General features: G+C 34.5%; 1 protein-coding gene across 1 annotated transcript in view; it reads right to left on the bottom strand.

Moving 5' to 3' along the window:
- The window catches only part of LOC121407348 (1-phosphatidylinositol 4,5-bisphosphate phosphodiesterase gamma-1-like), a 69,508-nt gene that overhangs the window by 30,497 nt on the left and 12,323 nt on the right, over positions 1-26,688 (bottom strand). The window contains 14 exon segments of the mRNA XM_041598389.1: positions 497-582; positions 1,647-1,767; positions 2,438-2,523; positions 3,377-3,492; positions 4,116-4,229; positions 5,107-5,158; positions 6,125-6,159; positions 7,436-7,516; positions 8,622-8,703; positions 17,932-17,979; positions 19,576-19,619; positions 19,622-19,671; positions 23,293-23,413; positions 23,415-23,443. Coding sequence (XP_041454323.1) covers positions 497-582; positions 1,647-1,767; positions 2,438-2,523; positions 3,377-3,492; positions 4,116-4,229; positions 5,107-5,158; positions 6,125-6,159; positions 7,436-7,516; positions 8,622-8,703; positions 17,932-17,979; positions 19,576-19,619; positions 19,622-19,671; positions 23,293-23,413; positions 23,415-23,443 — 1,065 coding nt within the window.

The following is a 26,688-nucleotide window of genomic DNA, read 5'->3' as shown; positions in this document are numbered from 1 at the left end:
GTGCAAGGAAAAGACCAACGTAATTCTTTATGGGGGGAATGAATGGACCAACAAACTTTGTGGTCTCTTATTGACTGTGCGTTATAAATCACTGGTCTTGAAATACACCTTTTGACAGAATACAGAGAATATTAGCCTAAAATTTTGTTTGCGTAGACAAACTAAATTTATTTGAGAGGAAAAGTACTTGTTTTCCTACTTGGTAATATAATGATTGCAGTGTGAATGTAATGAGGAGTGATTGTGTTGCAATTCAAGTGGGTTTATATTACAAGATTACACTCAGAATGTTGCATTATGGGTTAGCATCCTGGCCAGATTTGAGTAGTTGAGAACTTGAAGTGGTGGAATAATTAAGGCTGCTGGTTTGTTTCTGCTTTAACATGTTAGAGGCATTGCAGCAATACTTATGATTTCCTACAAGCATTATAAAAAAAAGACTTCCTTTCACATAAAATAATTCTTGTTTAGAGAGAAAAGGGTAAGGGACACTCACCTCCAAAGACTTCTTGGAAGAGGCAAGCCATGTTCCTCTGCTGTAGCAGAGAGCAATGATTCTCTATCGATAAGATAATTGGAAAGCTGCAAAAAAAGTGAGGAATACGAATGTTACTTTATTATTCATCTCTTTGTGACAAGGCACAATACAAAACTGGGATGTATTTCACAAAGCGGCAAGTGTGATTTATAGCCATGCTTCAAGAGAAAGGAAAGTAGTTACAATATTTCATGAGAAGGTCTGTTTAAACCAAGGTAAACTGTCACTGTATCATTACAGACCTAGATCTGGTACACTTGCATTAACTGAACTTTGTGAAATCATGTAATCTAAGCCAAAAAACAATCACACTGAAGATCTGCAACACAGATAAATACATATGTGACAGTGTATTATTATTGATCGGACAAAGACCCAACACCATGTACAGACTTAATGTTTGTTCTACCAGTTTCTCAGCAATCACAAACTTTCTTTTAGAATTCTTTGGCACATATTTGATTCATAAATACAGGCAATTGGGTGGACATTTGCTTGGATTCTGTCCATACGAGCTTGATTTTAAAATTTTCACAACTGGCATTTATCTTCACATGTCGAAAGGCACATGAGATATAAAATGCTTGATCACATTGATTAATACCCTGAATCGCATATCTAATGAGCTTGACATTAAATGCTATGAAAGCATGTTTTTATTATGAAAATGAAAATCCATATTATGTGAAGGTGTGTTTATATCATATGAAGGGGGAGCCTTCATCATCACCACCAGCATCATCATCATCATAATCCTCATCATTATCATCTTTAACATCACCATCATCACAACCATCATCATCATTATCACCATCATCATCATCACCATCATCACAACCATCATCATCATCACAACCATCATCATCATCATTATCACCATCATCACCATCATCATCATCATCATTATCACCATCATTATCATCACCATCATCATCATCATCATCATTAACATCACCATCATCACAACCATCATTATCATCATCATCACCATCATCACCATCATCATCATCATCATTATCATCATCACCACCACCATCACCATCATCATCATCACTATCACCACCATCACCATCTTCCAGCTTTCATCCAAAATTCATTAGATACTTACTCTGTAGTGATCCATGCATGTTCCTTGATCGTCTTGAGGACATCATAAAATCTTATCTTTGTTGTCAAGGTGTGACCATGGTAGATGATTGGTAACCCGTCCGGTCCATCCCAACAGTCCACTTCAATCAAAAGGTCAAATATCATACATGACAGCATAGACAAAACAAATCTTCATCAGACAATGCGTAGTTTAATCTTTCTCAGTGATGTTACTCCTTCACAATCACTTTACATCCACATGGTTGACTACAACTTAGTCTATATGATTAGACTAAATGTTCATGACCCAATTTTCATTTGATAAAATGATAGGTAAATTAATTGGTAAATCAGGTCATTATAGCTCTGGACAAAATGGGAATACGATTAAGTGGGTATTAATAATAATGATAATAGGCATTTGTATACCGCACTCTATTTAGAAACAATCTATTCCGAGGCGCATTGTTATTATTACCCCGGCCTAAGCTCAAGCTGCCTTTCAGCGCTCATGCATTCACAGAGTTATCCTGCCGAGTACCCATTCACCTCACCTGGGTAGAGTGCAGCACAGTGTGGATATATTTCTTGCAGAAGGAAAACACGCCATCGCTAGGATTCGATCACACGACCCTCTGTTTGAAGGGCGAGAGCGAGAACCACTAGACCTTGGCGTGCCCACAAGACTATTAGAATGAATTGAAAGTAGACCACATGAATTTAAACCATGTGGTATTAGAGTATCTGAGGAGTAGACCACCTACTTGTGTAGACCAATTGAATATATACTAGCAAGGAATGTCAACTTACATTCAAGGCATCTACATCCCATCCGGAGGCACCTAGCGTAGGCTTCCACTGACGATTCACTGGATACTTGATCTCCAGTAAGGTATCTAAAGTATGACAAACAACAAAGGAAATTCATGCAGATAACAAATATGTATGAATATAAACAGTGAAGCCTGTCGAAAAAGACTGCTCGAAGGACCATAAAAAAATGGTATTGGTCTTTGTATGGTCTTTAAAAAAAAGGTCCTATAGTAAATGACCCAATGTTCACTGAAACGAAGAAAAGAAAAGGTCATCAAGGGCAGATAATCCTCCTATCGAGTTAATAGCAAATTGACAGCATCTTGTAATGTATCAAAAATACCATTTAGTAACCAATTCATAGTCAAATAAAAACAACTCAATGTATCCATAATAATAATCTCGCATTGGTCATGAAATTGAAATATCCAAACTAAATCTCCCCAGAGACTTGGAAATGGTACATGTGAAACAATACCCTGAAGAGCTGAAGTTGCTTTGAAAAATGAGGGCCATGTGCAGATGGGGGGTGCTGGAACTGGAATTTAACATGAAACGGGGGTCTTCAAGAACTTAACGCCTGAAATGAAGCTTTGGAAATGGGGATAACGGTTTGGTCAATGATATGATAAAGAGGGCTCAAGGGCTGGATATAGCCCCTACCATTATACAAGAGTGCCCCAATAACCCCCCCCCCTCCCTTGGTAAATCAACTCTATAACAATCACTATAACAATTACTATAGTTCCAAACAAGCCTGATGAGATTTTTCTTGGTCCACCACTATTCTAACATGTATTTGTATATTGCTTTGTATATATTTCAATTTTGTGGAAATAAATGAAATGAAATCAACTGCTCTAATGGAAAAGCTACCATAAAACCAAACTTCAAACCAAAGGGGAGGAGTGGAGTGGAGAAGGGGAAGGGGCTTACGTGTTGTGAGAAGAGGCAATCCAATAATCGCATAGTGGTCTATCCATGTCATCTGTAATGTTGTCATAGAAACGATTCCATATCTCATTGTCTTTGGAGTAAAGGTAATCTACAAACTATTCAAAAGAGAATGAAGAGAAATGAATTATAAACATAAATTCATTCATTTCTATCTATTGACATAATAAATATCAAAGTCCAACTATTATCATATCTCTATTGAGAATATCAAAGTGAAAAAGTAGTAAATTTGCAAGAAACTGGAAAAACACGGTCATTAAACAACAGGCTATTTTATTTTTCAATTCATCTTTACTTTGTTAAAAGACTGGGGATTTCAATGATATACGTTCAATAGCAAATGATATTTTTAGGAAAGACATTTTCATTTTTTAATCTTATCACTTCTTGAAAGAGATGCAGTATTCATAAAATTTTTATTTATAAATTTTTTTTTGCTTTGAATGGGGTTTTAAGAAAAAAATATAGGGAATAAAATGATCCCTCTCAGATCATTCATACTTGTCATAATTTACATACACCAATGTCACACGACAGTAGATGATGATTTCGCTCATGTGATATTTGAATACATGTTTCAAGGAATCGTGATATAACCCAAACACTTGTGTACATAAAAATCCGCACACAATGGTAATAGCAATGGTCTGTTGTGTGCATTTAGGTAAGACAGATAGTACATATTTCACTTTGGATGGGGCTGAGAATAGGAGCTTACTTCTTGCACCGTGAAAGAGAGGTCACTATCGCTTTCAACTGGGGGTTTCCCAGAGTCAGCAAAATACTTCTTGATGTACTGTTTAACTTCGTGTGGGTTGTTGGCAACTGGGTCCTGCAAAAAAAAAAGATATAATAATATAAGGTCAAGTCCACTGTACTGTTTAACTTACATGTAATTCAGAATATGAATCACTGGGAACAAGTTAGCTTGTGTGAGAACAGAAAGATCCAAGGAACAAATTATTGAAGTTTGAACAAATAATAAGCTATGAGCAATGACATGTTGAGATTACTGTTGAGGTCATTATCCTACTGGCCATGGGACCAAAATGTGTGATATCACACTTGCATAACTCCCCCAATTACTTTTATACATATTTTAGTTCACTTGTCAATTATCAAGTCTATCCAGAAATTAGGTGTTTCTTTCACATGGGAGGACAGGTAATAGAGATTTTACAAAATATATCATGGAGAAAAAGTATCACTAGAAATTTAAAGAGGGTTTCAAAAATAAGGGAAAAAATGTTTTAAGTTCAGGATTCACTCAAGCATAAGATGAGCACACTGTGTAATCTTGGTGAAATTTCTAAGCAGTCAGAAAAATCTTATTTCACAGAAATTCTTAATCTTGTTTTTTTTTTATAAATTAACTTTAAAACTTCAAATTTTGACATTATGAAGAATTCCTCTTCCATACAAGCTAACTTGTGCTTTTTGAACACCAAATTACTACAGAGAACCTTCCCAAAGAGGGTAGTTGCCTACGATATAAAAGGCATGACCATACTGGTCACATCATACCAAGAGGACACGCAATACTGCGTATTGATCAATAAGATTGCGCGTTGCATACATGAATGCACTGGCATTTAAGTACGACTCTAACTCATACTTAAATCTTTGTGAAAACATCCCCCAGGTGACATATTGCTGATTGGGGGATGGCTAATCACATTCTATACACTGTATATACACATATTACTCACCTTCTGTTCTTGGGCTAAAAACCTGATGTAATCATTCAAAGTTACTCTATTCCTGTGAACAAAATAAAGAAAATAACATCAATAATAATTCATGTTTCTATATGCTGCTTACTATTATCCCTGTTTTAGCATTCAGGGATTTCCATCCTACCAGGTACCAAATTACTTCACCTGGGTAGACAGTGGCACATGCAGATAAATCATGCCTTACCAAAGAATATGACACCTCTACAAAAAAATACATCTCATAAAAATAAATTTACACCTCTCTCTACTTAAACATAAATAAGGAAATTCTGGAAATAAAACCTAAAAACATCATTAAACTGATATGGTATGCATCATGTTTTTGCGTATACATGTTATTGCTATTGATGTGGAAGTGCTGTGGTGTAGCGGTTCTGACTCTCGCCTTGTAATCAGAGGGTCGTGTGTTCGAATCCCACCATGGCCTAGCGCCCTTTGGCAAGGCGTCAATCCACACTTTGCCACTCTCACCCAGGTGCTAATTGGGTACCGGTAGGAAAAAACGTCATTGTGGTTGGTTTAGCAAGTTTGCGCCTAACAGGCTGCTTGGAATGCTATGAATTCAGTGACCGGGTAATAATAATTGTGAAGCGCTTTGAACAGTCGTAGATTGATAAAGCGCTATATAAATGCCAATTATTATTATTATTATTGATTCCATAATGTCTATTGAAATGTCGCCTATGAATCTATGTCACCACCATATTCATGTACATGTATTAAACTAACATGATGAGCTAGAGCATAATCTGCTTCTTCGATCAGGCAGTAAACATAAATTAATGTTTTGTACTTTGGACTGCATTATACTGGCTGCTCTATAAACTGATTTGGTTTTCTTCTCCTTTTCAATCGGGGGCAGGTAACATAAATATAGCAATTGATTGTGGGTTTGATTGATCATACACACTAATCAATGGAATCAATCATAGAAACCAGTCCCATGATTGATTGCATAGGTTTATGTTACCGGGACCAGGCAGGCACTTACATGTCATTGTAGTATTCACGTAACCTGTCTGCCACCTATACAAAAAAAAATCAAAATCAAAACATGAAAAATAGGTTTTGAGGATACTATAAATAGGTGATATGAAATTGTCTCTTGGCAAGTCCAAACAACTTGATTGGCATACATACATAACCAGGGTGCTACATATGTTAGAGTCAGGCAAGTGTTTTGAAGTAAAGACCAAAACTACTTGCCTGAATTGGGCAAGCAAAATTCTCACAGTAGAATGACCAAATTTAGGGTCAATATGATATAATATTGACCCTAATTTTGGTCATGGCAGGCAAGATAAAATCACTTTGGAAAAAGAAATGAAATAACAAGGTAGATCAGTTCATGTCAAAAGAAAGAAACAATTCAATGGTTTAAATAACAGTAAAAATTTCCTTTAAGAGGTATAACTTTTTTTCAAGGATTTTTTTTCAGGCAAGTGAAATAGATTTTTGGGCAAGTATATTCCAACTATTTAAATATTAACTTGCCTGACCGAGCAAGTGCTTCTAAAAAATTATGTAGTTCCCTGATAACTATACTGACTTTCAAGAGGTTTTTTTCATGTTTCCAACTGTGAAATAAAAATAAGTTTTAAGGATGCCATACAACCAATAAAGTGAAATTGACAGGGCAAGGACTATGTGGTGATTTAGTTTTATATAAGATACCTTTATAAATATCGGTAGTTAAAATATACTTGATATTAAGTACATTTTTAAAAAGAGAAAGATATGAAAATACATGAAGTGGGTCTTATGTTAATGGTGAGAATGGTAAAATACAACTAATTGTTGATGCCATACAACGAAAGCAGAAGTAAAAGTTTATTTTTTTACAAGTCCAGAAACTTTGAATGGCATATTACTCACATTGCGTGTTAACTGGATAAGACTTTTTTTTGTCCTTTTTTTCCAATGAATTTAAAAGTAAAGTGAAAATAAGTTTTGTGGAGACCATACAAAATAAAAAGAAATAGTGCATGGCTTCCTTGCAAGTAACAAAAATTCCAAGGACTATCATGAATCAGTACAAACTTATTTTACAGGATTTCACTGGTTAGTTTTAACAACTTGACACATTAAAATAATCATAATATAGTTGGGAACCATAAAAAAAGAGGAATATCATCTTCTTTCTTGACTCTGAAAGATCTCTTCCAGTTGACTTATTGGAGATGTGTACCCCCCCCCAAAAAAAATAGTTAAACGACTGTCAAAATAGAAGAAGCTTTAGGCTTTTTAACAGCCGTTTGAACAGCGTTTGAAAGTTTAGACCCTGCCCTAGTAATTATCTTACCTCTTGTTGGAAAACCAGGTTGTTATAAAGCTGAAGAAGGCCATCAAATGGTATCTCTTGCCGACCCCATCGGTCTGCCTCCTATTATTAGAAAAGAAAGTTTTGTTATTTTATAGCAGTTTTAGTAGTGGAGGTAGTGGGAGTAGTTGTAGTGATTGCAGTAATGGTAGTAGCAATAATACAAGTAGGAGTAGCAGCAGCAGCAGCAGTAGTAGTAGTAGTAGGAGTAGTAGTAGTAGAAGTAGAAGTCGAAGTAGTAAAGAAGGAGTAGCAGTAGCAGGAGCAATACAGTGGTAGTTGTAGTTGTAGTGGTACTAGTAGTAGTAGTAGTAGTAGTAGTAGTAGAAGTAGTAGCAGTAATAGTAGTAGTAGTAGTAGTAGTAGTAGTAGTAGTAGTAGAAGTAGTAGCAGTATTAATAGTAGTAGTAGTAGTAGTAGTAGTAGTAGAAGTAGTAGCAGTAATAGTAGTAGTAGTAGTAGTAGTAGTAGTAGTAGTAGTAGAAGTAGTAGCAGTATTAATAGTAGTAGTAGTAGTAGTAGTAGTAGTAGTAGTAGTAGTAGTAGTAGTAGTAGTAGTAGTAGTAGTAGTAGTAGTAGTAGTAGTAGTAATGGAAGCAGCAGCAGCAGCTTTAGTAGCAGCACTTTTCAAGCATGGAATGGGTGGAAAATATCAAACTATAAGATTTGTCTGAAGCTTTCTAGTACCCAATTACTTAAATTTTAAGGTAAATGCTCAACTGCAAAGCATACCTGCCAACCATGTCAGCTAAGAAATAGGAACAAATTACTAAGAAATTTCCAGAACTGAGAGAACATTCTTAAATTTCCTATTCAATACCATATAAACATTATCACAGAAATAGGAACACATTTACATTCAAATAGCAATACCCCCCCCCCCCCAAAAAAAAAAAAAATAGGAATAGGAATATTCCTATTCTATAGGAACAATGAGCAGGTATGACCAAGTGAGGGTGATAGAGTGAAACAATTCCAAATCTGAATTGTAATGGTTGAAAAAGAATGCAATGACCACTACACTTTCATATGAATGGAAGCTAGTGATAATGAAGTATAATTCACATTTTCTGACTCGTCAGATCTTTAGATGGCCCTAGCATAACAGACATAACAGACAATGGGTACATGTAGAAAGGCAAAACAGGTAACATGTTTGATGACTTACATTGAAGTTTTCTCTAAGTTCTCTAGTGTTCATCTTCAGGTTAATTCTTGGAAGAAATGACTTCATGTCTCTCAATGAAACTCTAAATGAAAATAGGAAAAAAAAAATTGTTAGAAATACTTAAATATAAAAAAAACATATTCAAAATCTCAAAATAATTTTTTTCAATAAAATTTTATTGTATATTTGTATGGACAAAATAGGGTGGTGCCATTCTAAAAAAAAGGAGAATGTTGTTATTAAAGGGGGTCAAAACTTTTGAAGATTTCACTCATGATGGAGAAACATGGTGGAGTATTTTTATATTTCATTATAAATCAAAGGAATAACAGGATTTGAAGAACATGATGCAGTTAATCAATACTACAAATAATTGGAAAGCTATGGCCTTAATAAAGACAAAGTGTGACTGAACAACAGAGCTTATTAGTTTTTACGATATAAGTTCTACTAAAAATAGGCTTTTATTACCTTCTGATACCCTCTGATATGAAAGTTTCCTTTTTTCGATTGAGAAATACACTTCACTAGTGTCTCTCACTTCTCACATCTCATGCAACAGCCACACTGGCAAAACCAAACCCAGACGGATCAAAGCTATCACGTTATTTCTAATAACATATTGTGCGACACTGGCGCCAGTCAGATTGTACCAGAGCAGTAACATTTGCTGTCGGTAGCTTTTCAGAAATAGCCAAATTTACTGGTCCGACATGACCAGTAAAAAATGTATCAAACTGATGCAAATGAAATTTTAATCCCTTTTGTAAATTATAATTAAACTTGGCTTTGGAATTTGAAATAATGTCTCTCTTATACTGAGAAATTGCTCTCTTGAATAATGTTGTGTATTGTTTTTTTTTGGGGGGGGGGGGTAACAAACAATAAGCAATAAAAATAATATAATCTCAAGTCTGTTCTAATTTTGTATTTGTATTTTGTATTTGCTAAATGGGTACCCGGTAGGATGCGAAATATATTGTATGTTTGAATTTGCCAGCGCCATAATGAGGCTGCGATGAATACAAGGAATGCTCCCAGGGAGTGGAAATTGTGCACTTTTCGTGCAGGATTGAAATGAATCCAATGACCACGGTAACAATATGCTGTAAAGTGCTTTGAGCCATTCTGGGAAAAGCGCTATATAAAAATTGGCTATTATTATTATTTATTTATGGACCAGTAAATTTTAGGTTTGGACCAGGAAAAATTGGAAAAACTGGGTATCTACTGGTCCCACATGATCAGGTCAGACCAGAAGAAGAAAAAAAGATTGTTGTAGAGCACTGAATAACATGCCTTCAGTTGGATTGGAGATGATTTTGTTTGTGTAACACTGTATCAGTACTCAATGTCTTTCTTCCAGTATATTTATCTCTCATAACCATTTCATTTCCACTCCAAAACAAGTTGACTTGAACAAATATATAGCAAAACCAGATAAGCATTGCAATAATATTGTTATTAAAATTGGACGTACTATAAGGAAGTTATGTCATTTTCAAGTTTCAGTTTATACAAAACAGTCATATGTATATCATGCTTGGTATGCAAATAAGGAAGACACAATGTCACGCACTATATCTTTTGTATTTTATTACATGAAATATCATTCATTTTGATATTTACAGATGATGAAGGGAAGCTCAAAAAGGTCATAAAACACTATGTTAATGATATTACATTTTCCACTAAGAATATGCCAAGTTTTTGTCATTATTGGATGGTTAAAATAATGTATACCATATAACAAAATGCGGTAAAATAACAGGAGTGTGCGGTTATCAATTCCTTCCTTAGCATACAAGTACTGTCCATTATTACTGCTTTATGAAAACAAATAATAATAACTTTAAAGTGTCAAAATTTTCTTTATTTTCCATCTGAGTTTGATTAACTTATCAGCATTGTGCTTGTTTGACTCTTCTCTATTCATTCAAATCAACATTTTGTTGGTGTGGACTTACAACTTTAAAACCTTGATACTCTACATTGAAGATAATACTGATGAATCCCAAATACAAATAGAACAATAAGAAGAGATTCACACACTATGAGACATTTAGTTGTTTCTTTTAATGATTGATTTATGAAATATTAGTTCTGCTTTTTTTACAATAATTTTTCACATTTTTTAAGTTTGATAGTTTCATATTCTAAACTTTCCCATTTTCATAAAAATAAAGGAAAATGGTGTGCTTCTGACTTCTGAGTAATATCAAATTGTGTTGTTAGAATTCCTTGATCAGGGGCATGAGGGGAAAGACTTTGTGGAAACAAACACATTCGGAAATACCTGAATTTAGGATTTAGATTAAGCAAGAAGAAAAAAAAATGCAGATTTCAGAATTTGATAACATGTGGTAATGTATACAGTATAGCCATTAATCAAAGTACATGTATCTTGTTCTATGGAGTACTGTAGAGTCAAGCATTTTCTGTATATTTTTATTTTAGATATATCTTGGACTTTTTCCTTTGATACTTGAGATAGCAGTACAGATATCCTGCATCATAAATAGATGTGATCAATCTTACAATCAATTAATGGAACGATTACATCATCTATGTTATGAAGCACAGACCTACTATATATACCCATATTTCTAAACACAAAGTGCTAAACTTTCTCCAATGCAATTAATCACGAGTGACATGAAAACAATGACAAATTACTGTAGGAAATACACTCCATAGACGAGAATCAATTAGTCATGCTCAACGACCCATAAGAAAACTTCAGACCACAATATCAAAATGAAACCATGGCTGCCATTATCACTTCCTATGAACAATTTATCACCACTGACCGCATAACTGTGATCACCTTATAAGTTCATGACCATATACACTGTACACTGTATGCTCACACGTGTCGACTGTAGTTTGTAAATGGTATTCAAATAAGGTTTTTTTTCAGATAGAGTTATTTGCATGCACAATGTAAACAATGATAATGTGACTGATTTTTCGTTTCCTGATTCAGTAGCACTTCTGTATTGTATTTACGGAAGTCACCTTGGAAGCAGTACCATGTATATCATACATTAGGATTTCTAAACATAAAAGCCAGTTGCGATTCAAGAAGAAGCCAATAAAATGACCACTCAAGTAGGGTTACTATGTACATGTATTTCCAAATGATCCTTGCAGAAAATGCATGATTGCTATAAAGAAATTACAAAAATAAGCATGGCATTTTAGCCCAGTGTAAGATTTTTATTTTTTTCAAGCAACAATAACGCCCAGTCCAACATGTGCTTACCTCTGTTGGAGATCTTCAGATAAAGAATTCATGATTTCACACAATTATAATTAAATTGCAGTTTTTAAATGCAGTTTTGTATTAAGTGTCCCACAGGGCTGTAACACAAATATTTGTGATTAATCGTACACTTGATTTTCATGATTAATTCCAGGATTAATTATGCATGCAGCCAATGCAATCAATAGTTTAAAAAAATGTTCTATGATGATTGCTAAGCTTTGTGATACAGGCCCTGGATTCAAAGTCAAAATTACCATTAAAGATATTTTATTGTTTCATTTAGATACAAAATTATTTTAAGAAAATAAAAAGAAGCTACCAGAAATCCTTCAATTTGACTAGCTGAGAGCGAATTACTCAGTGAATATCACCAACAAATGGTCATCCCCCCATAATGAAAAACCACCAAAATACAACTAGTCTGCAGGCACAGACCCTGATTTAAACTTTTGATCAACAAGAGGGGCCTAGGGCAAATGGCAGGGACCTGAGGCTTCATATTCACACCATTTTCCTTCAATGAAGGGTTTGCACAGTAAAAGAAACCATTGGTATGTCATCATATTCCTCATCATCATCAGACGGATGTACATTTTAGATAACCACTTAGAATGCCATCGGAACTTCTTATTGTAAATTATTGATGATCGCAACCTCAAGTGAATGAGATTCTTTCACTTTCAGTCCTTAAAGGGGAATCCGACCCAAACTAGAAATATCACTGAAGGTGATTACTGCCCCCGTCCTATGCTGTGACCATAGTAATGCAGTTTACAACACATTTAGATAAAGAATGTTGCATATATATCTTAAAGAGAAATGCCAGTAGTTGCAGTAAACACTAATTTCATGAGAAAGTCTGTAAAACCAGGCTTAAAGGGGAAGTTCACCCTGACAAAAAGTTTATTGTAAAAATAGCAGAAAAAATAAAAATATTGACGAAGGTTTGAGAAAAATTCATCAAATAATTAAAAAGTTATTAGAATTCCAATTATTTGATTTGTGACGTCATATGCGAGCAGCATTCCTACATAGCGAATGGTAAAAAAAAACAATGAAATGTCATTTTCTCATAAAATTGAAAATGGTTTTCACTGTACCTTTTGTATATCAATAGACAAATCATTTCACACCCGATCATGAATAGAAAACAAAATTAAGTCATCAGCAACCATATAAAATTTGAAATTCATGCATTTTATATTACATAACACATGGGGCAGCTGCTCGTTTATGACGTCACAAATCCAAAACTTTGAACTCTAATAACTTTCTTATTCTTTAACGGATTTTCCTCAAACCTTCACCAATGTTTTTTACTATTTTTTCTGCTATTTTTACAACAAAGTTTTCTTCAGGGTGAACTTCCCCTTTAATTGTCAGTATATCATCGAGGATCTAGATCTGATACAGTCACATAAACTGAACTTTGTGAAATCTTGAAATCTACGCTGAAAAATATTCACACTGAAGATCACCAACACAGATAAGCGCACGTGGGACAGTGTATTATTATTGCTTTGAATGTCGTGCCCGACGCTTGACCTGAATCTTGTGCTTATTTGCTAATTTCTAAGCAATTACACAATTTCTTCCAGAATCCTTTGGCATATATTCTTTATTTATACAAACAGACACTTTGGTGGTCATTTCATTAGATTCTGTACGAACTCATTTTGATATCGTTACCAAAACTGGCATTTACCTTTAAACCCAAGACCAATATTTGTACCCATTTTCACAAGCACTGGCTAACAATTGGGGAAGTAGTTTTATCAACCAATAGTTTTCCTGCACTTTTGGCCATAATATTGTCATAGGGACAACATTTATGACAATTAAGAAATATATGTCTCGCACATCTTAACCTCAAGACCAATGCGTGAGCAAAATTTAATGGGAATTGGTTGAAAACTGATATTTGAAATGTAAGATTTTCACTTAATTTTTGCCATATAAAATATGTTGTAACCATGGCATCATGTTTTCTGAATTCCAACACACAAAAAAAAATCAGTCTTACACGCTTTTTTACCTCAAAGCCAATGTGTGAGCAAAATTTAAAAAGAATTGTTTGAAAAATGATTTTATTCAAATCAACTTTTTTTTTTGCTTGGGTGGACTTGTAACATCATTAAGAGCTCCCTTTCTATGGTGAAAATGATTTTGTGAAATGGGACCATATTAACTGAAATCTTGTGATACGTGGCAGGAGTTGCTTAATCACTTTACTTTGAGGGGATACTTTAAGAATTAAAATCTGACAAAAAATTTCATGGAATACCAAACTTATTCAACTCATTAGGGCTAATATGTCACTCATCTTTGATTCATGCAATATTGCCCAAACTCATGGAATATATCTGGTATTCCATTCTGAGCAATTCAATCTACATGTAATATAATATTTATCTACTGGGAGCAATCTTTCAAGGTCGGAAAAATTGGAAATGTCTTTGAAAATATGGCTTTGAATCGATGATGTGGAAGAGGTTCTTCATGGCGATGGATGAAGTACTTCATTGCCTTGAATCTTAACAAAAAATTTCTTTAAATCTCAATTTTGAAGAAAAATACTTTAAAACTCCCAGTATTACGCTAATGCAATTTAAAACTTTCTACTTCTCTGCTCTCTTGAGTCAATGTCAAGACAAGCAGTCACAATGCATACTCACACCAGCCAGATTACAAAAATATCCATAAAATCCAGAAAGCTAGTTGAAGCTCAAAATGACCAATCATTAATTGTTCGTTTTCTCGTAGCAACGAGAATTGTACATTCTTTTACAAACACAATGTTTTCATGAACTTGAGCTATCATGATGCAAAATCCCTGCAGCTTTGGAGGAACCCCTCAGAAGTTTCGTAAATGTTTTGACAATTACATGTACATACTTTTGGGCGATTTTTCCCACACATGCTCAAAAGAGCAGTCCTAGAAAATAAACAGATTTATGTTGAACTACAGAGCCATGAAAATACTATATTTTTGTGATTGGGTGGATGTGAAAGCATCTTCTCGTTTTCAAATGAACCCTAAATTCATTACCACTTTCCACTCTTGGCATTTCTGTATAAATCTTGTCTTTAGTCCCATCCATTTGATATTGATCTGATACATGACCCTCCCGTTAAGGATTGATTTCTTTCTAGCAGGTATACCAGGATAACTGACCTCCAGTTCTCAGTGAAAATATACATTCTGATATCCCGCATCTTACAAATTGTCTAGTTTCAATTTTTTTTGTTCCTCTTCACGTAATTCATTACACTTTGTCTCTGAGATGTACTCAAAAGGCAATGAAGTTTAAGACACATTTGAAAAATACATCTTGCACATCAAAAACTGAGGGAGAAGTTTTATCCCCAAGTATACACCGATTCCTACATGTATCTCTTAATAAAACTTTTTTGGGGGGTATGAATCAATCAACAAAAAGGTAATTAAGAAATACTACGAATAAAAAACTGAATCCATTGCACTCTAAATTTCATTGATTTAAAATAAACTCAGATCTGCTGTGAATAGCTGAACATTGAAATTTATTTTCAATCTTAAGAATTACCTTTTAAATAAGACTTTTAAAAAGATTACCTTAAAAAGGATTACCTTAAAAAGGAATACCTAAAAAAGGGATTTACTTTTAAAAGATTTGAATTTTCTTTTAGCTTTATGGTTGAATCCACCAGGTTTAAATCTAAACCAAACATTGGTATGGTCACAGCTTATCTGGATTTATTTTTAATCCTTGACATTGAGAGTGGGATCATGATAACTCTTATGTTTTAAAGTAAAATCAATTTACTCTTGACATCATTATACTACATGCCCGTCCATTTCTTTTTAAAATGCACTGTTCATCGATGACTAACACATACTCATGATCGTTGTCACTGCCATGCAATGGGATTAGATAAAGATTTCCAGATGAATTCATTCTACAAAGGAAGTAGATCGATGGCCATTCATTGAATCAAAGCTAGGAGAATTTCTTAATCTACCTTAGAACAGACTTACAGGTTAATCCTCAACAGTGAGTTCAGGAGTAAATCTTCTACCTTGCATAGGTATTCTGGGAGTTTTCACTTCTATGATGCATGACAGATTCCAGAACATAGTTAATGTATTGCCAAATACCCTTCATGAAAAAAAGTGCAACCAGGGACCCGTTGCAGAAAGAGTTACGCTTAAACGCAAACCCCAAAATCAATCGCAAGTCCAAAATGGTTGGTTGAAAATCAAGTTGCGCATGATTTTTAGAGTTGCGATTGATTGCAACTCTTTCTGCAACGGGCACCTGGAAGTCTTTGTCGAACATTGGTGAATGAAAACAGCAGTTTCGTCCAGCACTCTTGAAAAACAACATATTTATCATTCCTGTCAGCTCCGAAACAAAGGACGAAACTGCTGATCCAGACCACCATTTTTTGACAAAGACCATCCAGCTGTCTTTGTCATTTGACAGGCATTTTCAATACATTTACTGTGTTCTTGAATCAGTCCCAATCGTAGTTGTGAAAACTCCCTATAGTTGAGCCAAGATTTGAATATACAGTGCATCCCACAAAAAACGAAACCAAGATTTAGCGATGATTTTTCATAACTTAATCACAAATTTATACAATAGACAAATGACCTATTTAGCTTACATGTAGAGTCTCTCCTTTCATCTGGTACAACACATACGATTTCACATTCATGCATTATTGAGCATAAACAATTTGAAGAAAGGATAGCAAAAAGTCATTTGGCAGGGGTATCTGAATTTTAAAAAGAAAATCACATGCCTGAAAAGTTCAATTTCTACTATTCAATTTGATACCTCAATCACAGAAAATGGACAAGAAATAACAAAGTTCTGTTCCTTCAAAACAATGCTTGTATTTCCATAATCTTATTATAAAACAAACATGTTTTCACCGGTTTCCCACTGAAGCAGCTATTGCACTGTTAACAAAAGACTTTATGCATGAGTGATGACTGATCGTTGGCAAAATGGAGTGTCAAGTAAGTCTGAATGCTGGCCTGTAAACCTCCTTCATTTTATGAAATTACTGAAATCCAAGCCTTATTTCAAATAAACAGAACTTTGTTATTTCTAGACCATTTTTCTGTAATTGAAGTATCAAATTAAAAAGCAGATATTTCTAAAAATGTGATTTTCTTTTTGAAACCCAGGTACCTCCCGCAAAGTGACCCTTTGGTATCCTTTCTGCTAATTGTTCTTGCTCACTCCTCTTCCTCCTTCTCCTTCTTCCTCTTCATCCTTCCTCTTACCCCTCCTCCTTCTGCTACTTCTTCTTCTTCTTCTCCTTCTTTTTCTTCTCCTTCCTTGTCTTCTCTTTCTCTATTTGCCCCTCACATCCTTTACTCACTTCTTTCTCTCTTCCTCTTCCACCCACACCCTCTCCTCTCCTTTTTTTTGTTCCAAGAGACAATCACACCCCTGTGATAGATATCCAAGATCTATGATCCCCTATCCTATTCTATCTCATCATATTTCTTTAGCTTTTACTTTAGTATTCTGTCTGAATACAAATTGGAATTTCGTAACACCTGTTAGCAAATTGCACCTGTTTTTATGCAGTGCTATAATGTTTCAGAAACACTATCATACAATAACACACTGTCAATGATATCAGAAATTGAAAAGAGTAGAATTTCTCCCAAAAAAAATTTTTAACCTTAGTATTCAGTGCATTATCGAAAACCATTTTTTTTTCAATACATGATTAAAAAAAAAGATATTTGCAGTCTTTAAAAAAACACACTTATAATCCTATCCCAGTGATAGGATGACAAAGGATAGTTTTCGACTAGATAGCACACAATTCTAGCTCTGACCCGGTACTCTTCACATCCAACACCAATGCACAAAAACCACAAGGCCACTGCACTTTAAATTTGCCATCAAAAACTTCTACCATACTCCAGCTGCATACAAGATACACTTAATTTTAAAAAGTCTATGAAAAGGCAGTGAAATTGATAAAACGCAAACAGATTTCTCATGCTTTATTGACATTCATCATCATACTCACGTGTCTGTTTTGTTCTTTCCCATGGCATAGAATTCCCTTCGTAGCCACCTGGATTGAGGGTAAGAACAAACAAAATGATAATTTACATTAACACCTAATCTTGTATAAAAAGACACGTCTCTATGCTGAAGGGTGTTCATAATATATTGCTAAAGACTAAATTTTACCAAATACTGAAAAAAGTTGTTAAATCATATTGCTGCACCCAAATTAATATATGATACCAACAAAATTAATTGCCAGCTAGATGGCAAATATGGTGTGAACATAAAAGCCAATATTGTCCATATTAAACCGTGAGCAGCTTGTTTTGTAGCCCTCTTGTACATGTAGCTCTATTGAAAAAAAGGCTAGAAAAAAAGTCAAATTTTGTCCAATTAGTTTTCTCCACAGGCTTTACTATATAAAATGGCTACATAACTCTGAATTTTGTCCATTTCGCACGGCTTTGCTCACTGTATCATACATGTATTTGGTCAATAGAGCACAAGACTCTAAAGAGTATTTCTAACTTTTTTCACAAGATAATTTATCATCAAATTCCTATATCTTCATCTTCATTTAACAGCACACATTTTTTGGTTATTCAAGAATGATCCAAGTAATAGCATTCTGAAAACTATACTTTTTATTGTATGGCCCAATCATTTATAAATCTATGAATACCTTGCATATTACACATATTGTATCAATGTATATTTAAATCCATGTATAATATACCTTTGTTTTTCATACAGTACTTTCATAACTTTGTGCTTAAAGAGACAATGTGTGACGTGCCTACACATATATCGGGACAAGATTACAAATAAAATAAACTACTGGCAGATGAATAATCAAATATTGAAAAAATGGATCTAAAAATCAAAATCCCTCTATATAATCATAATTTTTTTAACTTTCATTTGGATTTTCTTCAAACATTTGTTGACTTTGAGAGGAGGAAGAGCACACTTTGGCAAGGCCATTCTCTATTCAAACAAGCTATTGATATCCTCATATCTCATGTTTGATCCATTTGTAAGGATAGTCTGTACATACAAAGGAGAGACATTCTAATCTGACAATCAATATTATCCAACCTCCATTAGATATTTCAAATAAAGTGCTAAAAGGCCTCCAGCGAATATAGTCTGTCTCTCTTGAGTTTTTTGCAGAGCATCTTGTCAGTGAGTTTTGCTGAAAATTTTGCTCTGAGCCAATCAGATACAAAGATAGCTTTAATATAACAAAATAAAATCACTAATTGTTTCATGAAACGCTCTCCAATAGCTCTATAAGTTAAACAAGACTTATCTCTTTATAAAAGGATTTCTTCCCTAAGCTACATATATACTTAGGAAAATTAACCCGGTGATGTTTCATAAAGCTGTTCGTAAGTTAAGAGCGACTTTAAGAATGACTGGTGAACCTTTCTTACTAACAAACCAATCGCCAATGAACATTCTGGTGTATACTATTTACCACAAGACAGGATAACCAATCATTCTTAAAGTCACTCTCAGCTTACGAACAGCTTATGAAATGGCCCCCAGGTCAAAAGTTATTTTAATTTGAAAAAAAAAAAAAAATTGGTAAGAGTTTGGTGAAAATCAATCAAAAACAATGCTAGTTTGTCTGTCTGTCTGTCCGTCCCCATCTTACCTCCTGACTTGTAATGGGTAACTAGCCTTTTCTCTGTGTTTTCTGCTAGCCATTTGAGTCCAGTTATCCAAAGGTGATACTCATCTGCATTCACAGCTGAAATATGCAAGAAAGACAAAATAAGAAGACAATGCATAGTTCAAATTCACTTCATCAGCAAGTAGTTGGTAGTTAAACGCTGCATGGGATAAACCCATTGGTCTACATTAACTGGGAATGACACTAAATGAAAAATTAGACATATTGGCCCAAGTTCACAAAGGTGGTTTTAAAACCATTGGTTGAAACCAATCAAACCATAGTTTATGCAGATTTTCTGTATAAAATATGCTTATTTACCGCGTATATCAAAAAATTCCAAGGTTGATGCGCGCTTATGTTGTTGTGTGCCAAATTGATGTCTGTTGCCATGGCTAAGTATGCTATTTTATTCATGAGTCCATTGTTTTGAATTAATGAGTCCACTCTTCAAACAGTGGACTCCTGAGTAAAATAACATCAGGATTGGACATTTCTTAATATATGCGTAAATAAGTAAAATTTATACAGGAAATCTGCACAAACCATGGTTCCAACCAATGGTTTAGAAAACAACCTTTGTGAAATTCGGGCCATTGGGTATTAGAGTTTAGTTTATAATACACTCTATACCCAATTTTTTTCATTTTCATTTTGTCTATTTATTTTTTCTTTGTCAAATGAAAAGTTTGTCCATTAAAGCAGTTCATCTAACCACATAGACTAAAAAGTGTTAAACCAAGTGGATATCATAAGAGATGAGTGTAGCCTTACTGGATATTAGACAATGGTAAGTAGATGGGCTGACTGTGGATAAACTAGATTATTAGACCATATACGCTGAGACAAGACTGAAAAGAGACTACGTGGATGTAGACCAATTAGCAATTTACCTATCATTTATTTTTTGATTACTGACAATGAAAGAACAATTTCACCTCTTCACAACATTGGGACTATTTTCAAATTCAATGTAGTATGAGTGGCAAATTTTATGTGTTTTATAACATATATTGCCGATGGGAGTTTAATAATGGCTAGATTCATCAAGACCCATCATTAGCCATCTAAATTTTCACCCTAATAACTGTTTGACACTTTATTTGATTTTGATTGGTGATTCTGATATAAACATGAACTCAACAAGATACAGCTCATTAGCAGTGGTGTGCTCTCCTTCAACAAGAAATTTGTCCACACTGTGCTGCACTCGACCCAGGAGAGGTGGGTACCCCACAGGATTAATTCCTTGAATGCACTAAGCACTTGCTCGAGCTAAAGTCTGGCAAATGACAGTCACCCTTTGCACCTCTGGCACAGGCAAGAAATCAATTTTTTTCAAGGGACCCTACTTTTCAAAACCAACTGCCTAAATCTGCAACATTGGTACTCTTTTTTTTGCAGTGAATAGGGATTTTCAAGACCATTTGTGGGCGAAATCACGAGCCCTAGTGTCATTATTTTATGCTCTGACCAGAAAGAAACGCTAAATGAAGCCAGCTAGAGCTATTATATCATTAAAGAAATAAACCTTGTGGTTGTACAAATGATCTTTAGAAAGTCACATTAGTGCAAGAAGGGCCTTAGCGTCAGAGACAATTTCTCCAAAGCAAGAACTTGTGATCCCAAGGGCCTTTTTGCACTGACACATTTCTGATTTTAATCTCAGCAAAAATTAAGTGAAAACAAAAATGAGTGTTCTTTTGATTCATTCTGTACTTCATTCTCCATAATTCTCTTTTTCACTTAAGAGTTCCCTTTCTTTTCTTCTTTGAGTCTCTTCTACACCATTCTTATGTTATTTCTATGTGTACCCCTGACTCATCCACCACTTTTCAGTGTATGCTCTCTTTTTCTTTCTCTCTCTCTCCCTTTACCTGTATCTCTCTTGAGACTGCCTCACATGATATATGTCTCACTCACTCTCTGTCTCTCTCCCTGTACCTTATTTGATCATATTTATCAAAAATCAAAGCAAAGTTCATATTTTTTTCACTACTTCCATCAGGGTCATCATATCAAAAATAAGAGAAAAATATGGTTAATGGGTAACCAATTTGACATGGTGCTTTGCTCTAGCTGTCACTTAACAGGAAATTAATCTAACCGATCATCAAAATGCCAAGTAAACACTCGGAACTCTCCTACCAAAACCGATCAATACAAATCACCAGAACATGAAATTAAGCTGCTTAAAATAACACTGACTGGGAAAAGTAATGAAAATGTGAACTGTTACCGATTTCCTCTACATTTCAAAAGTGATTGATATTTGTCCACTCCAATTTTTCTTGTCATTTCAATCCTAACATGTATAAAATTTCTATTACTCCGTTTACATTTTTATTACAAAATCACATGGTTTAAGGATTTAAAAGTCTACAAATCATCTAGTATGATCATTTTTGTACACAAAAACATTGTTTCCATGGCTTGAAAATTAGTTGATAAAACCTGAACTTACGCTTCAGCTCTAAAAAAAGCATCATTCCTCTAGAATTACACTACCCATAAGTTTCTGTACAAGTTGAGATGTTGAATAAACATAACATCAAATAAGACTTAAAATTGAATTTTAGTTTTGTAGAGCATTGTGGGTATTGGTATTAATTGTGCTTCAAAACGGTTTTTTTTATAATGACGAAAGTTTACTTTTCATATATTTAAGGACATTGTTTTATAAAATCCAAATCTCATTATATGCCTATCTATCAAATAGGGTATCATTCATCAAGGATAATAAATGTATACCATCAAATTAAAGGAAAATTGTAATTCACCTTTTCCAGATGGCAGTTTTGAATAAAAAATCATCAAGACTTGTACCAAAAATTAATCATAAATTTATCATTGATCTTTTTTTTTTCTTTTTTTTTTTAATCCAGTAGAGAAAAGAGCCAAAAAGCAGAGGGTGAATATCAATGATTCTACAAGAGATTTTTTCCCCATGAAATTCTTCTAGTGTTTGGGGCAGAATGTGTCTGCTATCCCAAATGTAAGTTTATTGAAATTGCAAGAGCTTTATCTTTCAGTCAAGCACAATGAGAAAATATTTCTCATTTTCCTGGAACTTTATGATCAAAACAAATACTAGAAAGGAAATAATAGAGGTGAAACGAGAATAACAAATATTTGCCTACACAAAGGGCTACCTCTAATTTTAACTAAATTCCTTTTTATGTGTCACCATTTTCAATTCATTCAGGGGTACCTATATAAATTATTTAAGCTACTGACATCAAGTCACTGATTTGGATTAGGAGGGGTGGTAAATATCCTGCCTCAATGAAAGACCAATGGCAATATGATATTGCAGCTAATTACAGACAACGGATGATTTCAAGTCCGGTGTTGGCCATGGTGTTGGAATTTGGATAGCTTCCATAGCTCAAAAACTTATTCTGAGTTTGTAAATGTGATCCAGATCACATTTTTGACATCTCAACAACTAGTGAGTGATTTTTCAGGACCATCTTCATGTTTAGAGTCATAATCGTGTAAAAATTTACCTAACACCAACACTAAAAGGTCAACACTGAACTTGAAATCACCCAATTAACCATATGCTTTCCACACTCTTTTATCCTTAAAACCATTTCATATCATATTACAACCATCACCATTTTGTGTTTGTGTGTATTTTGTATGTGTCATTTTACATACAAAAATATAAATAAACATAGAAAGCAAGTTACTTACCAGCTACAGAAAGTGTCTTCAGCCTGAACTCTGTACCATAGAACACCACAAAGCAGATGTTGTTTGGGTGCCTACGATGTTCCTCAGGCCACTTCTCAAAGTCTTTGGAAACCTTGCCCGGGTCTGATTTCTTTGATTTCTCTGATGTTGACTGTAACAAATGAGATGAGACGAAAATGAAATATATGATAATTAATGGGTGTGATCAATTCAATTTTTAATTCTTATTGGCTTTATTATCACTTCACAGTTAAAAATGATTTGGAAATAAGGGGGAGGAGAGCACTGCCATTACCAGAGACACCTAGTTTAAATGCACATAAAAGGGCTTGTTTTTCGGCGACACAACATTTGATCCTGCGACAACTGCTCCAGACTTTATTTTGTCTAAGAAATAGGATTTGGGTCAGGGTTGGAATAGGGTTTACGTTAGGTTTAGGATAGAGTATAGTGTTAAACCAAGGATTGAAGTTTGTCATTCCATTAGTGTGTGAAATTTACAGTGGACCATTTGTCGCCAGAGCAAATGTCACGGAACCTGTTTTCCAGTCAGGCGACATATTTCACCTAATAAAAATATATTTCAGGCATATATTCAGGGTGAGAAAAAAATTAGATATATGCTTGTTTATAGTAGAGATAGAAGGATGACTTCTTGTTTAATACCATGCATAGTGTCCACCTTCTAATGACACTGCTCCAAAGAAGGAATCCATTTTAAAATTATTCTAGCCAACATGTCCATTCTTCCAATGCTTAGGACCAAAGTCCATTCCATAATCTATTATTCAACACCAACAGACAAACTTAAATCGGGTGTTTTACCCAGAGGGTGTTGATTCAATGATATATTTATAATTCCAATGTAGTTTTATGGCGAGTATTAGGGGAAATTCCCTTTACATTATCAATGATAATAAAATATACATAATCCTAATCTCATCTACAATATCATTAAAAAACAGGGACCTTGGACACAAATTAATTAATGTTCAGCATTATAGATTAAACCATGAAGGATAAAAATCGTTCAATACTACCATTAGTTACTGCTTAATTACTTTAAGAGTCATCTCAACCATAGCGTTAACCCAGGGCTGTTCCAAGGGGTGGGGTTTATTATTGATTCTGAGGGCATATTCAATGCAATCCTACTCTGCAAAAACTGCGGTGTTGATTTAACACCAGCCCGGAATCTACATGTATATAAGTCCACACCAGAGAAGTATTGAACAACACCAGTTTGGAATCAAACCGATGCTGTTTTAATACTAATTTGTGTTGTATAAACACCTATCTGGTGTTGACCAAAACGAAACTGGTGTTGTTTAATACTTCTCTAGTATGGACATATAGATTCTGGGCTGGTGTTAAATCAACACCAGAGTTTTTGCAGTGTACGGGTCTGTTTAGGATCAGAGCCCCCAATGAATATATGTACCTGTATCCAACATACAATGGACTACTCAGGGGAAGGGCAGCATATATCATTTAAACAAGGAACTACATAAAAATAATATTAGTGATAAAACAACATGAACTGTTCTCTCTATTCTGGTCCTAGTCATTTTGTGAATAGAAATATTACACATCTACTGTTAGGCCAAGTAAAATAAGAAAGTAGTTGATCGTCCTCGCGTGCATCAATTTTGGCCGCCGCAGGAAATTTTTTGCTATTTACTATTTTCTAAAAAAAAAAAAAATGTGTCGTTTCTCGTCCACGCCCTCTTCCCTTTTTGATTGCAGCATCAATTTTCTTGATATTAACTATTTTTATGGCTGCTGAATAGTGACAAAAAATTTCAAAAGATTACTCTGGGATCTCTTTCGCAACTTCAAAAACAATTGCAAAGTCCGATATCGGCGTAATTGCAAGAAAGAAAAAATTCTGATTTGGTTTTTTATGGAATTTTTAAGATACCATCAGAAATTAGCGAGGAAATAAAGTTTGCAAACTTGGATAAGATCACGGATTTCTTAATTTTTAGTGCATTTTCGGGGACCCCGCTTACTGAATCTGAACTAATCTGTCGCGTGCTTTGGAAATATGCACAGATAAATCAATATTAATGACGTAATTTGTATTCAGCGGGTTTTTTTGGTGAGTGATAGTGCCTGTATTTAGATGTGTGTTACGGTGATTGTGTACTTGTGACTCTGTTGGGTGAACTGCATGTGTGCTAGGATGATGTGATTGACTGTGCTGGCGTGACATGTGAATTTGTCAAATGCATTGAATTTTCTGGGGAGTTTTCTAATGTCAGCAGGCAATACAGTATTCATTGGGGGATTTAAAGAGAAATGCCAGTAGTTGCAGTAAACACTGGTTTCATGAGAAAGTCTGTAAAACAAGACTTTATTGTCAGTATATCATCGAGGATCTAGATCTGGTACAGTTACATAAACTGAACTTTGTGAAATCTTGAAATCTACGCTGAAAAATGTTCACATCGAAGATCACCAACACAGATGTGTACACGTGGGACAGTGTATTATTATTGCTGGAATAAAGACCCGACGGAAGTGACCAAATCCGCGCTTATTTTGCTTATTTCACAGCAATTACACAATTTCTCCCAGAATCCTTTCGCACATATTTTTTATTCATACAAACAGACACTTGGGTGGTCCTTATATTAGATTCTGAAAAAAGTCATTTTGAGATCGTTACCAATACTGGAATTTATCTTTAATATCAATATCAATTTTAACAAGTGGAATGCCTCTGGCCGTCTCACCTGCATCACACGGTTCAATATAGCAGCAGTGCTGACTTTGAATACTACTCTAACTCGCTCAAGATGTTCAGTGATACATGGTTACTCTTATGTCCACTTTTTATGAACTAGACCAATAAACTTACAGAGATATGATGGTTATTCAACAAAAAAAACCCAACATGGCCAAAGTTCACTGACCTTACATGACCTTTGACCTTGATCATGTGACCTGAAACTCGCACAGGATGTTCAGTGATACTTGATTACTCTTATGTACAAGTTTCATGAATCAGATCCATAAATTTTCAAAGTTATGATGGTAATTCAACAGATACATCCAATTCGGAGAAAGTTCATTGACCTTTGACCTTGGTCATGTGACCTGAAACGCGCACAGGATGTTCAGTGATACTTGATTACTCTAATGTCCAAGTTTAATGAACTAGACCAATAAACTTTCAAAGTTATGATGGTAATTCAACAGACACCCCCGATTCGGCCAAAGTTCATTGACCCTAATCATTAGACCTGAAACTTGCACAAAATGTTCAGTGATGCTTGATTACTATTATGTCCAAGTTTCATGAATCAGATCCATAAACTTTCAAAGTTATGATGGGAATTCAACAGATATCCCCAATTCGGCCAAAGTTCATTGACCCTAAATGACCTTTGA

The sequence above is a fragment of the Lytechinus variegatus genome, chromosome 2, assembly GCF_018143015.1.
Source record: "Lytechinus variegatus isolate NC3 chromosome 2, Lvar_3.0, whole genome shotgun sequence".
Taxonomy (NCBI): Eukaryota; Metazoa; Echinodermata; class Echinoidea; order Temnopleuroida; family Toxopneustidae; genus Lytechinus; species Lytechinus variegatus.
This window is presented reverse-complemented; position numbering and strand designations above follow the sequence as displayed.